Source organism: Scyliorhinus torazame, chromosome 6 (assembly GCF_047496885.1).
Source record: "Scyliorhinus torazame isolate Kashiwa2021f chromosome 6, sScyTor2.1, whole genome shotgun sequence".
In the NCBI taxonomy this organism is placed as follows: domain Eukaryota; kingdom Metazoa; phylum Chordata; class Chondrichthyes; order Carcharhiniformes; family Scyliorhinidae; genus Scyliorhinus; species Scyliorhinus torazame.
In genome coordinates, this window is record NC_092712.1 from 188,314,576 (window position 1) to 188,331,276 (window position 16,701).

Below are 16,701 nucleotides of genomic sequence, written 5' to 3' on the forward strand. Positions count from 1 at the left end.
TACACAAGTATTGAAGATGGCAGGGTATGCTGAGAAGGCCGTTGAGGAGGCATGCAGGAACCTTGGCTTCATAAATAAAGGCACAGAGTAGAAATGCAAGGAAAATATGTTAAAACACCTCGTAACATTGTTTCAGCCCCAGTGGGAGTATAGTGGCCAATTGTGGGAGCTAAACTTTAGGAAGGATGCCAATGCTTGAGAGAAGATGCAGGCAAGATTAACTAAAACTGAATCAGCAATGGAAGACTTCAGATACATGGAGAGATTGACAAATGGTATTGTTCTACAAACAAACAAAGAAACAAAGAAATGTACAGCACAGGAACAGGCCCTTCGGCCCTCCAAGCCCGTGCCGACCATACTGCCCGACTAAACTACAATCTTCTACACTTCCTGGGTCCGTATCCTTCTATTCCCATCCTATTCATATATTTGTCAAGATGCCCCTTAAATGTCCCTATCGTCCCTGCTTCCACTACCTCCTCCGGTAGCGACTTCCAGGCACCCACTACCCTCTGCGTAAAAAACTTGCCTCGTACATCTACTCTAAACCTTGCCCCTCTCACCTTAAACCTATGCCCCCTAGTAATTGACCCCTCTACCCTGGGGAAAAGCCTCTGACTATCCACTCTGTCTATGCCCCTCATAATTTTGTATACCTCTATCAGGTCGCCCCTCAACCTCCTTCGTTCCAGTGAGAACAAACCGAGTTTATTCAATCGCTCCTCATAGCTTATGCCCTCCATACCAGGCAACATTCTGGTAAATCTCTTCTGCACCCTCTCTAAAGCCTCCACATCCTTCTGGTAGTGTGGCGACCAGAATTGAACACTATACTCCAAGTGTGGCCTAACTAAGGTTCTATACAGCTGCAACATGACTTGCCAATTCTTATACTCAATGCCCCGGCCAATGAAGGCAAGCATGCCGTATGCCTTCTTGACTACCTTCTCCACCTGTGTTGCCCCTTTCAATGACCTGTGGACCTGTACTCCTAGATCTCTTTGACTTTCAATACTCTTGAGGGTTCTACCATTCACTGTATATTCCCTACCTGCATTAGCCCTTCCAAAATGCATTACCTCACATTTGTCCGGATTAAACTCCATCTGCCATCTCTCCGCCCAAGTCTCCAGACAATCTAAATCCTGCTGTATCCTCAGACAGTCCTCATCGCTATCCGCAATTCCACCAACCTTTGTGTCGTCTGCAAACTTACTAATCAGACCAGTTACATTTTCCTCCAAATCATTTATATATACTACAAACAGCAAAGGTCCCAACACTGATCCCTGTGGAACACCACTGGTCACAGCCCTCCAATTAGAAAAGCATCCCTCCATTGCTACCCTCTGCCTTCTATGGCCTAGCCAGTTCTGTATTCACCTTGCCAGTTCACCCCTGATCCCGTGTGACTTCACCTTTTGTACTAGTCTACCATGAGGGACCTTGTCAAAGGCCTTACTGAAGTCCATATAGACAACATCTACTGCCCTACCTGCATCAATCATCTTAGTGACCTCCTCGAAAAACTCTATCAAGTTAGTGAGACACGACCTCCCCTTCACAAAACCGTGCTGCCTCTCACTAATACGTCCATTTGCTTCCAAATGGGAGTAGATCCTGTCTCGAAGAATTCTCTCCAGTAATTTCCCTACCACTGAAGTAAGGCTCACCGGCCTGTAGTTCCCGGGATTATCCTTGCTACCCTTCTTAAACAGAGGAACAACATTGGCTATTCTCCAGTCCTCCGGGACATCCCCTGAAGACAGCGAGGATCCAAAGATTTCTGTCAAGGCCTCAGCAATTTCCTCTCCAGCCTCCTTCAGTATTCTGGGGTAGATCCCATCAGGCCCTGGGGACTTATCTACCTTAATATTTTTTAAGACACCCAACCCCTCGTCTTTTTGGATCACAATGTGACCCAGGCTATCTACACCCCCTTCTCCAGACTCAACATCTACCAATTCCTTCTCTTTGGTGAATACTGATGCAAAGTATTCATTTAGTACCTCGCCCATTTCCTCTGGCTCCGCACATAGATTCCCTTGCCTATCCTTCAGTGGGCCAACCCTTTCCCTGGCTACCCTTATAGTAGAGAAGTTTAAGGAAAATTTGGTAAAGAAATTCAAAATTTTGAATGGTTTTGATAGAATAACTAAGGAGTAATTGAGAAGGGGGTCAGTAACCAAATGATACATATTGAAGGTAGATGGCAAAACCCAGAATTGACTTGAAAAAAACTATTTTTAGTCAGCAAGCGGTTATCATCTGGAGTGCATTGACTGAAAGTGTGGTGGAAGTAGATTCAATGATATCTATAAAAGAGAATTGGATATATACTTTGAGGATAATACTTTGCAGGGCTATCCTATTTTGGCCAAATCAATCAAAGCAATTAACAAATTAGGGACAAATAAAAAGGCAGCCCCTTGAAGGGATATTGCAATAAAAGAAACAGAGGGAGAAACTGTCTGCCATGTGATGCTGCAAATCGGAACCTCGATTGGGCGGAGAATTGGGCGTACGGCCTAAATTGAGGTCCGTGCCTGGTGCCGACTCTTGCTAGTGGCGATAACAAGGTTTGCGTCCCCGCCGGTGGTGGCGTGTAAAACAGGCATTTGCATGCATTCAAATGTGATTAGCGGGTTGAACACAGTATGCTCTACCCTGCTGCGATGCTCCGTCCCTCTCAGGCCGAGGTCTCGCGGGTCTGAATTACTACAAGTGTTTACAAACGTGAACTGGGTGCCATGGCTTTGGGGGGAGAGTGGGGGGCTCAAAATTTTTAAAACACCATTGAAGACTGTCGGGCTTGCTGGGGGTTGGCCGCCCAGGCCGGGGCAGTGGGGGATAGTGACTTTGTGTCACATGTCCGTGGATTTAGGGTGTCCCCCTCGAGATTGGAGTGGCCTGGTTCAGACCGCCGTTGCTGCAGTCTGTCTTTTAAACGCATCCCTTTGAAGCTACTCACAGGCACCTGGCTGCTCACTCTGCTGAGTGCTGCCTGTGTCCTTTAAATGCTCAGATGGCCTCTGGTCATCTGGAAGCCTATGCAGGTCACCCGTCTGGACACCCTCATACCCCAGCTGTATCAACAAAGACCAAGCTCGATCAGGAGCCCACCAGGTGTTGGCACTCCTCAGAAGCACTGCCCCATGGCAGAGGAAGCAGGATATCGCAGAGCTCATCCCTACCAGAGGACACCTGCTTTACAGCTTTTGGAATTCTCCTTGGTTCTTTGCCCCTCTCAGGGCAGAAGACTCACTAGTGGCCCCTACCCCTCCAGATCACCAGCTGTCTCCTCCTGGTGAGGCTGGCAGCGCTGAATGCCTTTGCCACAACCTCTCAGGCAGTGTTCAAGAGGGAAGACTTGAGTATGCAGCCTGTGCTAGGGAAGAGCGTGTCCCTCTGCTCCTCACTGGCATGGAGCTGTGGGATCACCTCGGACACCCGGCCTCGGGGGGCAGGTCTTCTGTGAACCATCTTTGTGGTTGCAGTGAGTGTCTGGTAAATGGAATGCTTAAAAACAGCTCCAACTGACAGACTCTTTGGTGCCAACTCTGTCCCTAGCGGTTAGAACACACGCGAGGCTGGGAATTGCTCAAAATTCGCGGCAGCAGAGTGCTGGCCTATTCGCATGTCCCGAACTGCTCCAGAAATAGCGCCCCCAATGGGAATGCGAACCGCACGCAATTCAGTCCCAGCGTCAACACTTAGGTGCGATTCTTCCAAAAAATATCTAAGTTCATTTAGTTCCCCACCGCTATTCAATGACACTTAGTTACTTTTTTGGGACACTGAGGAGTTTCTCACCGGTTTAGCCCACATTTTGGATGCGATTCTTTAGAAAGATTTCTAAGTTCATTTGTGGAGATTTTTTGAGGGAGTTTCCCGCTGGCTCTGCCAGACATGGTAGCACAGTGGTTAGCACAGTTTCTTCACAGCTCCAGGGTCCCAGGTTCGATTCCGTGCTTGGGTAATTGTCTGTGCGAAGTCTGCACATTCTCCCTGTGTTTGCGTGGGTTTCCTCCAGGTGCTCCGGTTTACCACCACAGTCCACAGATGTGCAGGTTAGGTGGACTGGCCATGGTAAATTGTCTTTAGTGTCCAAAAAGGTTAGGTGGGGTAACTGGGTTACGGGGATTGGGTGGAAGGTGTGGGCTTAAGTGTGGCCCTCTTTCCAAGGGCCAGTACAGAGTCGATGGGCTGAATGGCCTCCTTCTGCACTGTAAATTCTATGAGTTCCCCACTGCTATTCAATGACACATAGTCATTTTGTGGGCCCTGGGGCTTTCTCACTGGTTTAGTCCACACTTGGAATTTTTTTTAACACTGGGGAGCTGAACTCAGAGATTGGACTGCCATTTTGAACTGGTGCTCAAATCTCTAAGTGAGTTTGTGGGTCCCCCACACTCCCCACCCATGGGCAATGTCACTCCCCACACATATGGGCACTCCCCCCAAGTGAGGACACCCCACTCTGGGGTCTCTGGGGATCTTCCCTCTTCAGGCCCCCCCCCCCCCCCCAAGTACTCTTACAGCACCCCTCCCTTCCAGAAACCCCACCTGTCACCCCCAACCTCCCAAAGGCCCCTACTTACCTGTCCTGCACACCCCCACGTTCAACCCCCCCCCCTCCACACTCCTTTCATGGGCATGGCTCCCTTGAGGGGCCGTCTTGACACTCAGGCTCCCTTGCAGTGCCACCCTGGAACTGGGCAGTTCTGCAGCCAGCTTAGCAGTGCCACCCGGGTACGTTGGCAGTGCCAGGCTGGCAGTGCTTTCCAGGGGGAAAGCCAGTGGGCAACCCTGCACTGATCCAGACCACCCAGGGGACTCTGATGGCCTATGAGACCCGCCGAGTGCCGTTCTGTGAGGTCCACGTACTTGTGGATACTGACTGATCGGCTCCTGGCTGCAGCCGCCCTGGGGAGGCCAGAGAATCGAGGGAGGGTGGCAAATATCGGGTTGGGAGGTCTTAAGTAGGTTTAAGATCTACGTCTGTGAGCATTTTCGGTCCCGCCCCTTTTGGGCAGAGTTCTGGGGCAAAATTCTCCCCCAACGGCGGGATGTCCGCTGACTGGCGCCAAAGCCGGCCCAAAGGTGCGGAAGGCTCCGCATCTTTGGCGGCCTAGCCCCAACATTGAGGGGCTAGGCCGACGCCGGAGGGATTTCCGCCCCGTCAGCTGGCGGAAATGGCGTTTGTTTCCCCGCCAGCTGGCGCGGAAATGCGGCGCATGCGCGGGAGCGTCAGCGGCCGCTGTCAGTTTCCCAGCGCATGCGCGGGAGCGTTAGCGGCCGCTGTCAGTTTCCCGCGCATGCGCAGTGGGGAGAGTCTCTTCTGCCTCCGCCATGGTGGAGGCCGTAGCGGAGGCGGAAGGGAAAGAGTGCCCCCACGGCACAAGCCCGCCCGCGGATCGGTGGGCCCCGATCGCGGGCCAGGCCACCGTGGGGGCACCCCCCGGGGTCAGATCGCCCCGCGCCCCCCCCCCAGGACCCCGGAGCCCACCCACGCCGCCTGGTCCCGCCGGTAAATACCAGGGGCGTCATTCTCCGCCGGCGGGAGTCTCCGTTTTGCCGGCGCCCGGGGGTTTCCTGACGGCGTGGGGCTGCCCCACAATGGGAAACCCCATTGACCGGCCGGTGTTACGGAGACTCCCGCCGGCCGGTCGGAGCAGAAATGTGGCGGGGCGGGTAGGAGAATTTCGCCCCCTGTTTGAGTTACGTCGGCGGGACAGGCAATTCCTGGGCGGGACTTCGGCCCATCCGGGCCGGAGAATCCAGCGGGGGGTCCCGCCAACCGGCGCGGCCGGATTCCCGCCCCAGCCCAACCTCCGGGAGCGGAGACTTCGGCGGGGGCGGGGGCGGGATTCACGGCGGCCAACGGCCATTCTCCGACCCGGCGGGGGGTTGGAGAATGACGCCCCTGAATCTGACACCTCGCGTGTTTTGGGTGAATCCCGCGAATGGCATCGGCTGCCGGAAAGCCCGCGAGAGTGCTCTCCCGGGATTTTCCGGCCGGGTTGTGCTCCCACTCGAGCGCAACACAGCCGGAGAATCGCATACTTAGTGTCCGAAACTGAGATTTGTTTTCATTTACGGGATGTGGGCATGACTAGTTGGGCTAGCATTTTGTCCCCCTAGTTGCCCTTCGGAAGGTGGTGGTGAGTTGCCACATTGAATCACTGCAGTCCCTGAGGTGTAGGTATACCACAGTGCTATTTGGGAGGGAGTTCAAGGATTTTTCCCGAGCAACAGTGAAGGAATTGTGGAATTCAATGAAAGATGTAAGAACACATGTTGGATAAAATTAACTCTGATTTACTAAAGTCTGCACAGTTAGCACAACTAACAACTCCTCATCCTGAAGGGTAACCCTCCCTGACCTGCACCCAGACCAGAGCTTTTATACATTGAGGTTTCCCCATCCCCGTCCCTTTTTAACCATGGGAGCTCAGACTCTGTGGTAATTGCGGGGAACCGGATGGAGCATAGCCCATGGCCCCTGAGGGGGTTGTGACAGGAATGGCGATATATTTCCAAGTCAGGGTAGTGAGTGACTTGGAAGGCAACCTCCAGGTAGTGGGATTCTCAGGTACCTGCTGCTCTTGCCCTTCTAGATGGTAGCGATCGTGGGTTTGGAAGGTGCTGTCCAAGGAACCTTGGTGAGTTAATGCAGTGCATATTGTAGATGGTACACATGGCTGCCACTGTTTGTCATTGGTGGAGGAATTGAATGTTTATGGAAGGAGGAGCAATCAAGTAGGCTGTTTTGTCCTGGATGGTGTTGAGACTCTTGAATGTTGTTGGAGCTGCACTCATCCAAGCAAATGGGGAGTATTCCATTACACTCCTGACTTGTGCCTGTGGATTGCGGATTAATATGGCTAGTCCAGTTCAATTTGTGGTCAATGGTAACCCCTAGGATGTTGATTGTGGGGCATTCAGCGATGGTAATGCCATTGAACGTCAAGGAACTGTTGTGCCTGTAAAACCTCAGATACTTTCGACCAGTTCACTTACTCAAAGGTTTTACTTAGGGTGTCTTTATTTACGAGGAAAACAAACCACAAACACAAGTTCAAAATTCAACAATATCTATTTAACACAATTGATCATTATATTACCCAGAAAATACTAGAGGTACCCCAGATCAGTGTATACCCATAAAGATGGCTTGGGAGGCTATGGATTTGATCGCTGGAATTCCTCTCGCCCATCTTCATGAAGGCGATTCCCGCTGGCAATCCCTTCCTTCCTTCCTTCCTCCTGGTCTGGTCAAGGTTTGAACATAGAATATAGAACATAGAACTGTACAGGCCCTTCGGCCCACGATGTTGTGCCGAACTAGTCTGAAACTAAGATCAAATCAACCTACTCCCTATCATTCTAGTGCACTCCATATGCCTATCCAATAACCGCTTGAAAGTTCCTAAAGTGTCCGACTCCACTACCATAGCTGGGAGTGCGTTCCACAGCCCAACCACTCTCTGAGTAAAGAACTTATCTCTGACATCCCTCCTATATCTTCCATCATGAACCTAATAGTTATGCCCCCTTGTAACAGCTACACCCACCCTAGGAAAAAGTCGCTGAACGTCCACTCTAACTATCCCTCTCATCATCTTATACACCTCAATTAAGTCACCTCCCATCCTCCTTCGCTCCATTGAGAAAAGCCCTAGCTCCCTCAATGTTTCCTCATAAGACCCGCCCACCAATCCAGACAGCATCCTGGTAAATCTCCTTTGCACCCTTTCCAATGCTTCCACATCCTTCCTATAATGAGGTGACCAGAACTGCACACAATACTCCAAATGTGGTCTAACCAAGGTCTTGTACAGTTGCAGCATAACCTCACGGCTCTTAAACTCAATCCCCATGTTAATAAATGCTAACACACTATAGGCTTTCTTGACGGCTCTATCCACTTGTGTGGCAACCTTCAGAGATCTATGGACATGAACTCCGAGATCTCTCTACTCCTCCACATTCTTCAGAACCCTGCCGTTAACCCTGTAATCCGCATTCAAATTTGTCCTACCAAAATGAATCACCTCACACTTATCAGGGTTAAACTCCATCTGCCACTTTTCAGCGCAGCTTTCATCCTATCAATGTCTCTTTGCAGCCTACAACAGCCCTCCACATTATCCATTACTCCACCAATCTTGGTGTCATCAGCAAATTTACTAACCCGCCCTTCAGCCCCCTCCTCCAAGTCATTGATAAAAATCACAAATAGCAGAGGACTCAGCACTGATCCCCATGGTACACCGCTGGTGACTGGGCTCCAGGATGAAAATTTACTGTCTACCACCACCCTCTGTCTTCTATGTGATAGCCAGTTACTGATCCAATTGGCCAAATTTCCCTCTATGCCATGCCTCCTTACTTTCTGCATCAGCCGACCATGGGGCACCTTATCAAACGCCTTACTAAAATCCATGTATACAGCATCAACTGCTCTACCTTTATCTATGTAGTGGAGATGCCGGCGTTGGACTGGGGTGAGCACAGTAAGAAGTCTTACAACACCAGGTTAAAGTCCAACAGGTTTGTTTCGATGTCACTAGCTTTCGGAGCGTTGCTCCATCCTCAGGTGAATGAAGAGGTATGTTCCAGAAACATATATAGAGACAGATTCAAAGATGCCAGACAATGCTTGGAATGCGAGCATTAGCAGGCGATTAAATCTTTACAGATCCAGAGATGGGGTAACCCCAGGTTAAAGTGTGTGAATTGTGTCAAGCCAGGGCAGTTGGTAGGATTTCACAGGCCAGATGGTGGGGGATAAATGTAATGCGACATGAATCCCAGGTCCCGGTTAAGGCCGCACTCATGTGTGCGAAACGTGGCTATAAGCTTCTGCTCAGCGATTCTGCGTTGTCGCGCATCCTGAAGGCCGCCTTGGAGAACGCTTACCTGGAGATCAGAGGCTGAATGCCCTTGACTGCTGAAGTGTTCCCCGACTGGAAGGGAACATTCCTGCCTGGTGATTGTCGCGCGATGTCCATTCATTCGTTGTCGCAGCGTCTGCATGGTCTCGCCAATGTACCACTCTTCGGGACATCCTTTCCTGCAGCGTATGAGGTAGACAACGTTGGCCGAGTCGCACGAGTATGTACCACGTACTTGGTGGGTGGTGTTCTCACGTGTAATGGTGGTATCCATGTCGATGATCTGGCACGTCTTGCAAAGATTGTCATGGCAGGGTTGTGTGGTGTCGTGGTCACTGTTCTGAAGGCTGGGTAGTTTGCTGCAAACAATGGTTTGTTTGAGGTTGCGCGGTTGTTTGAAGGCAAGTAGTGGGGGTGTGGGGATGACTTTGGCAAGATGTTCATCTTCATCGATGACGTGTCGAAGGCTGTGAAGAAGATGTCGTAGTTTCTCCGCTCCGGGAAAGTACTGGACGACGAAGGGTATTCTGTCGGTTGTTTCCCATGTTTGTCTTCTGAGGAGGTCGGTGCGGTTTTTTGCTGTGGCGCGTTGGAACTGTCGATCGATGAGTCGAGCGCCATATCCCGTTCATACGAGGGCATCTTTGAACGTCTGTAGATGTCTGTTACGCTCCTCGTCTGAGCAGATCCTGTGTATACGGAGAGCTTGTCCATAGGGGATGGCTTCTTTAATGTGTTTAGGGTGGAAGCTGGAGAAGTGAAGCATCGTGAGGTTATCCGTGGGTTTGCGGTAAAGCGAAGTGCTGAGGTGACCGTCCTTGATGGAGACGAGTGTGTCCAAGAATGCAACTGATTTTGGCAAGTAGTCCATGGTGAGTCTGATGGTTGGATGGAACTTATTGATGTCATCGTGTAGTCGTTTCAGTGATTCTTCGCCGTGAGTCCAAAGGAAAAAACGTCATCGATGTATCTGGTGTATAACGTCGGTTGAAGGTTCTGTGCGGTGAGTAGGTCTTGTTCAAACTTGTGCATGAAGATGTTGGCGTATTGGGGTGCGAATTTGGTCCCCATGGCTGTTCCGTGCGTCTGGATGAAGAACTTGTTGTCGCAGGTGAAGACGTTGTGATCCAGAATGAAGCGGATCAGTTACAGAATTGCGTCTGGAGATTGGCAGTTGTCGGTATTGAGTACTGAGGCTGTTGCAGCAATGCCGTCGCCATGGGGGATGCTGGTGTCGAGTGCCGAGACGCCCATTGTGACGAGGAATGTTCCTGGTTCAACTGGTCCATGGGTGCTGAGATTCTGTAGGAAGTCCGTCGTGTCGCGACAGAAGCTGGGCGTACCTTGTACGATGGGTTTCAAGATGCCCTCGATGTAGCCAGAGAGGTTCTCACACAGGCTCCCATTGCCTGAAACGATAGGACGGCCTGGTGTGTTTGCCTTGTGTATTTTCGGGAGGCAGTAGAGATCTCCAATGCGGGGAGTACGTGGGATGAGAGCACGTAGGGTGCTCTGAAGATCTGGATCCAAGGTCTTGATCAGTCTGTTGAGTTGGCGGATGTGTTCCTTGGTCGGATCTGCGGGTAACTGTCTGTAGTGTTCTTGGTTGTTCAGTTGTCGGTATACGTCTTTGCAGTAGTCTGTTCTGTTCAGTATGACAGTGGCCCCTCCTTTGTCTGCTGGTTTGATGATGATGCTGCGCTTGGTTTTGAGAGCGCGAATGGCATTGCGTTGTGCTTGGGTGACGTTCGGGGCTGTCTTGTGAATGCGACTGATGAATCTGGCATTGACGCGACTCCTGATGGCTTGAGCATACATGTCGAATCTAGGGCAGCGGCCTTCCGGAGGGGTCCAATTTGACTCTTTCCTCTTCGGTTGCCGCACCGCAGAGCAGGAAAGTATGTCCCGAAGCGTGGTACATTGGCTAGACCATGCAGATGCTGCGACAAGAATGAACGGCCCTAACTTCACCTTGGTCATTCTTTTATTCCTCACATAAATGTAAAAAGCCTTGGGGTTTTCCTTGATCCTACCCGCCAAGGACTTCTCATGCCCCTTCCTAGCTCTCCTAAGCCCTTTCTTGAGCTTCTTCCTAGCTATCTTGTATCCCTCAAGTGCCCTAACTGAACCTTGTTTTCTCATCCTTACATAAGCCCCCTTCTTCCTCTTGACAAGACATTCAACCTCTTTTGTAAACCATGGTTCCCTCACTCGACCATTTCCTTCCTGCCTGACAGGGACATACATATCAAGGACATGCAGTATTTGCTCCTTGAACAAGCTCCACATCTCAATTGTGCCTATCCCTGACAGTTCCTGTTTCCATCTTATGCTCCCCAATTCTTGCCTAATCGCATCATAATTACCCTTCCCCCAGTTATAAACCTTGCCCTGCCGTATGTTCCTATCCCTTTCCATTGTTAAAGTGAAAGTCACCGAATTGTGGTCACTATCTCCAAAGTGTTCTCCCACAACCAAATCTAACACTTGGCCCGGTTCATTACCCAGTACCAAATCCAATGTGGCCCCGCCTGTTGTCGCTCTATCCACATATTGTGTGAGGAAACCCACCTGCACACACTGGATAAAAACAGCCCCATCCAAACTATTCGAATTATAGTGGTTCCAATCAATATTTGGAAAGTTAAAGTCACCCATGACAACTACCCCGTGGCTACCGAGCCTATCCAAAATCTGCATTGCAATCTTTTCCTCCATATCTCTGTTACTGTTTGGGGGCTTATAGAAAACTCCGAACAGGTCCGGACCTGTCTTGGCAGCCTGTCTGATCTCTGAGTGTGTTCGAACTTGACCAGTCTGAATTCCCATAATGCTGTGCTGAAGCGACTGTGGCTTGTTTTAAAGTGTCCAATTCTTTAATTTAAAATGTCCAATTTCAATCGGGCCTAAACACTAGGCCCTGGTAAGTCATCACAGAATGGTGATTAGATTTCGCCCAGCATTGTAACGTAAACTTAAAACATCAAACCAAAATTTGATTTAAGGGGTTAATAAAGCACGCCAGTCCCCCTGGTGCCCACCCAGCATGGAGGTTTGCTGGGCTTTGAGGAACGAACCAGCGAATGCAACTGATTGGGCAGCTTTCAAAGAATGCCATGAACACTTGGGGCCAAGTGATCTCCTTCTGTACTCATCGTTGCACAATTCTGAGACTTCTCTGATGAATCCATTTACTACTCAGTGAGCTAGCTTTATCCCCCATTCAAATGACCAGTTCTCGTGAGGTTCCTATATTTAGGTCATTGATGAACAGGTGTCGATTTATACTCGAATATTTAAGTGCTACATGGTCAAAGTCATATGATAGCAAAATAACTGAGATTCCTGCAGTTGGACGACAATTTTCTTTTTGCAATTTTTCTGTATTTTGCTTTTAAGATTTGCTCCACGGCGGACAGCCTCAGTGCACCTGCAGTTTTAGACACCTTGGTGACAATAGTGTCGAAGTTGTATAGCATGTTGGGCACTTCTGTACACACGCCATTAAAAGTAGATGTGTAAGGTTTTTATATAAAAGATTACATGACCGATTTACTTGAGAAATTTGTGCTGGGTTGGATCAGTGTGCCTGAAGAGTACAAATCTATCCAGTTCTGAAATACCCTAAATTTGATGAGCTAGGAAATTCAAAACTATTCTGTCGTGTTGCGTGCTCTGCTGCACAGACGAACCAACACGGTTGCGGATGGTACAACTCAGTTTTATTGCGAACAATAATGGTAAACTGGTTACTGTGGTTCGTTCATTACCCTTGAATCTGTGGACCTATCCTAACACTATCTTGGAGTGGCACTCAGCACATGGTGGATGTTTGAGTGGCTTGCTGTGAGCTCTGTGCCCTGAGCTGTCTCCTGCTGGAATGAGCGAGAAGTGTCGTGTTCCCCGTTTTATAGTGTGTATGCTCTTGCCTGTAATTGGCTGTGGTGTTGTGTGTGCATTGATTGGTCCGTTGATCTGTCCATCAGTATGTATGTATGTTTGCACCATGATGTTTACCTGAATATCATGACATCCCCCCTTTTTTACAAGAACATGTGCCTATGTGGTTATAAATAGAGGTGTGCACTGAGTGCAGCTGAATGTGTGTGTGTGCAATATCTACAGCATGTACATGGGGCTAAACTATCTACATGGGGCGATGTCAGGTGCGACATAGCAAAGAGGTTGTACCATAAACAAAACACATGGAAATGTGAAACGTCAAAACAAACTCCTGTAACAACAAGGAAAAAGAGAAACATATTAACACAGTGGTATGATACATCAGTGAGTTCAATGTTCAAACAGGCTCATAAGTCCAGCCTCGTAGGTGGGTGACGAATTTGGGTTTACCGCCTCAAGGGTGAGTCAGGATTCACCGGCTGAGGAATGGGCCTCGCCACGGGCGACGACGGAATGGGCATGGTGGCAGGAAGGTCCACGAAGTCGACATAAGGACAACAGGAGGGCGTGGCACCGGTGTAAGTTCCCGTAGTGAGTGTGGAAGCAGGCGAAGAGCCCGGCGATTGCGCCTGTGAGTGGAGCCATCAGACATGCGAACCAGGAACAAGCGGGGAGCCACGCGTCGGAGAACTTCGGCAGGTGCTGACCAGCCACCTTCTGGTAGGTGGATGCGGACGTCGTCCTCAGGCGCCAGCGCGGGAAGATCAGTTGCCCGTGTGTCATGTGCCACCTTCTGGCGAACGGGCTGCTGTCGCATCCTGTGCAGTACTGGAGCATGGTTGGTTGTGGGGACCAGAATGGCCGGCACAGTGGTCCTGAGGGCGGGACCCATCAACAGCTGGGCTGGTGAGAGGCCAGTGGCTAGTGGGGCCGAGCGATAGGCTAGCAGGACTAAGCAGAAGTCAGATCCGGCAGCAGCAGCCTTGCAGAGGAGCCGCTTGACGATGTGAACGCCCTTCTCCGCCTTTCCATTGGACTGGGGATGCAGAGGGCTGGACGTCACGTGTGTGAAGCCATACGAAGCAGCAAAGGAAGACCATTCCTTGCTGGCAAAACAGGGCCCATTGTCCGACATGACAGTAATCGGAATGCCGTAGCGTGCGAAGGTGTCTTTGCAGGCCCTTATGACAGCGAACAATGTCAAATCGAGCAGGCGAATGACCTCTGGATAGTTTGAAAAGTAATCTGTGATGATTACATAGTCCCTGTCGAGCACGTGAAAAAGGTCCACACCCACCTTCGCCCAGGGGGACATCACCAGCTCATGGGACTGAAGCGTCTCAGGAGGTTGCACCGGCTGAAACCTTTGACAGGTGGGGCAGTTGAGCACCATATTGGCAATGTCATCACTGATGCCCGGCCAGTATACCGCCTGCCGGGCCCTCCGTCTGCACTTCTCGACCCCCAGGTGGCCTTCGTGTAGTTGGTCGAGGACCAACTTCTGCATGCTGTGTGGAATCACAATCCAGTCCAGCTTTAGGAGGACACCATCAATGACGGCCAAGTCATCCCGGACATTGTAGAACTGCGGACACTGTCCTTTGAGCCACCCTCCCGTCATGTGGTGCATCACACGTTGTAGAAGGGGGTCAGCCGCAGTCTCCCGGCGAATACGGGCCAGACTGGAGTCATCGGCTGGCAAATTTGCCGATGTGAAGGCCACCTGTGCTTCGACCTGACAGACAAACCCCTCTGAGTCGGGCGGTGTACTCACTGCTCTAGATAGGGCATCCGCAATGATAAGATCCTTTCCCGGAGTGTAGACCAGTTGGAAGTCGTTTCCATTGTAGTCGACCATCTTGCAACGGAATGGCCGAATTGGTGGTCTGACCTTCAAGGCGTAGAAGGCTGACCATGCTATTAGGTTGGCGGAGGCACCAGTGTCCAGACGGAATGTTATCGGTGATCGGTTGACCGTTAGGGTGGCACACCATTCATCACCCGGATTGACGCTGTTCACTGGCATCAGCTGGTGGGTCCTGCCTGGAGACATCCGGTTCCTATCAATGACCGTAACACGGAAAGCGTCACGGTCATCTGTGTCACTGGTTTGGATATCGTCTCAGCACGACTCGTAGTACGGAGGCTGAATGGTCCGCACGTCCCTGCGAGGTTGTTGGAATTAGGGAACATTGGCAGGTTGAGCTGCTTGACAGCAGGCAACGTAGTGGCCCATCTTGCCACAGCGGAGGCATTGTCGGTTTTTTGCCGGACATTGCCTCTTTAAATGTGCGGCTCCGCAGTTGCCGCACGTCATGGCCTTTGTTGCGCCACCACGCATGCGCAGTTCGGACTTGCGTCGAGCACGCCTGCGAATCACGTCCCACTGCATCGACGTGTTTTTTGTCGCGCACAAACGCGAGAGGCCACGGAAAGCGCGCGAAATGGGCACATGCTGAAGTGTTGCTCGAGTTTGAGAAGGACCGTCTTGTACTTGGTCTTGTCCTCACCTTCCGCGAACACCAGGGAGTTGTAGACATGGATGGCGTGTTGCCCTGCCGTGGAGAGGAGGAGGGCGATTTTTCTGGTGTCTGAAGTGCTCGCCCTTTCGGTGGCTTCCATGAAGATCTGGAAGCGCTGTTTAAACAGCTTCCAATTGACGCCGAGGTTTCCAGCGATTTGTAACGGCTGCGGCTTGCTGACGGTGTCCATGGCGCAGGATGGTGGATTCCTGAGGATTCGTAGGTAGGTTTCACAGTTACCGGATCCCACTCCTGGTACCATGTCGTGTTGGGTGCTCTCCTACACAGACAAACCAACACAGTTGCGGATGGTACAACTCAGTTTTATTGCAAACAATATTTACAATGGTAAACTGGTTACTGTGGTTCGTTCATTACCCTTGAATCTGTGGACCTATCCCTAACACTATATTGGAGTGGCACTCAGAACATGGTGGATGTCTGAGTGGCTTGCTGTGAGCTCTGTGCCCTGAGCTGTCTCCTGCTGGAATGAGCTGCTGGAAGTGTTGTGTTCCCCGTTTTATTGTGTGTATGCTCTTGCCTGTGGTATTGTGTATGTATTGATTGGTCCGTTGATCTGTCCATCAGTATGTATGTATGTTTGCACCATGATGTTTACCTGAATATCATGACATATTCAACAAGACAAAATAACCAGAATTATGAGTCCCATGGCCCTTTCTGCCCTGACTCTGCGGAATAGGCAATTCCTGGGGACATTTGTTATGAAAATATTTCCATCACCTATTGTGAATTGAGGTGATGTATAAATAGATGTTGCATTTTAAACTCTGAATTCAATTCAATTCTCATAGTTTACCATGTACGAACTATTATAGAAATCTCCAATGTGGAGGAATATGGCATTGTAAAATATCATATCCAGGCTACTGTTAATCAAATCATTGCACTGGCTTTTAGGTGTGACTCCGCTTCATGCTCATTCTCCATTGGGAGCAGCGGGGGAAAAATTATCACCGGCACTCAGAGCTTCAAACAAGTTGCCACGCCACAGACCACTTAATCGAACACACTCTGCGCCACTCCCACAAAGCACACAGGCCCTGGCACAACTGGTTGTTCAACAGCAACACCAACAGTTCCTGGAAAAACAGAAGCAGTACCAGCAGCAGACACATTTGACCAAGGTCAGTGCTTCCTTTGTGACAGCAGTGAGTGGCAATTGACATTTAAAATGTATATGTTTATGGAAAACCGCTGAAAACGTCCTTCTTTACTCACGCATGAAGTCACTATACTTAAAGTGTATATGAACCTGGCACTTTGCATTGAAAAATAGTTACTATTTAGCGTAAAATAAAAATAGGAAATGCTAGAGTTGCTCCGCATCTGTGGGAAGAGAAACAGGATTG

General features: G+C 50.2%; 1 protein-coding gene across 2 annotated transcripts in view; it reads left to right on the forward strand.

The window, feature by feature from the left end:
* Window positions 1–16,701, forward strand: part of LOC140425184 (histone deacetylase 9-like) — a 1,432,561-nt gene that overhangs the window by 980,979 nt on the left and 434,881 nt on the right. For both annotated transcript variants that reach the window (XM_072509184.1, XM_072509182.1), the window contains exon 13: window positions 16,250–16,476. In XM_072509184.1, coding sequence (XP_072365285.1) covers window positions 16,250–16,476 — 227 coding nt within the window. The remainder of the gene's footprint in view (window positions 1–16,249; window positions 16,477–16,701) is intronic.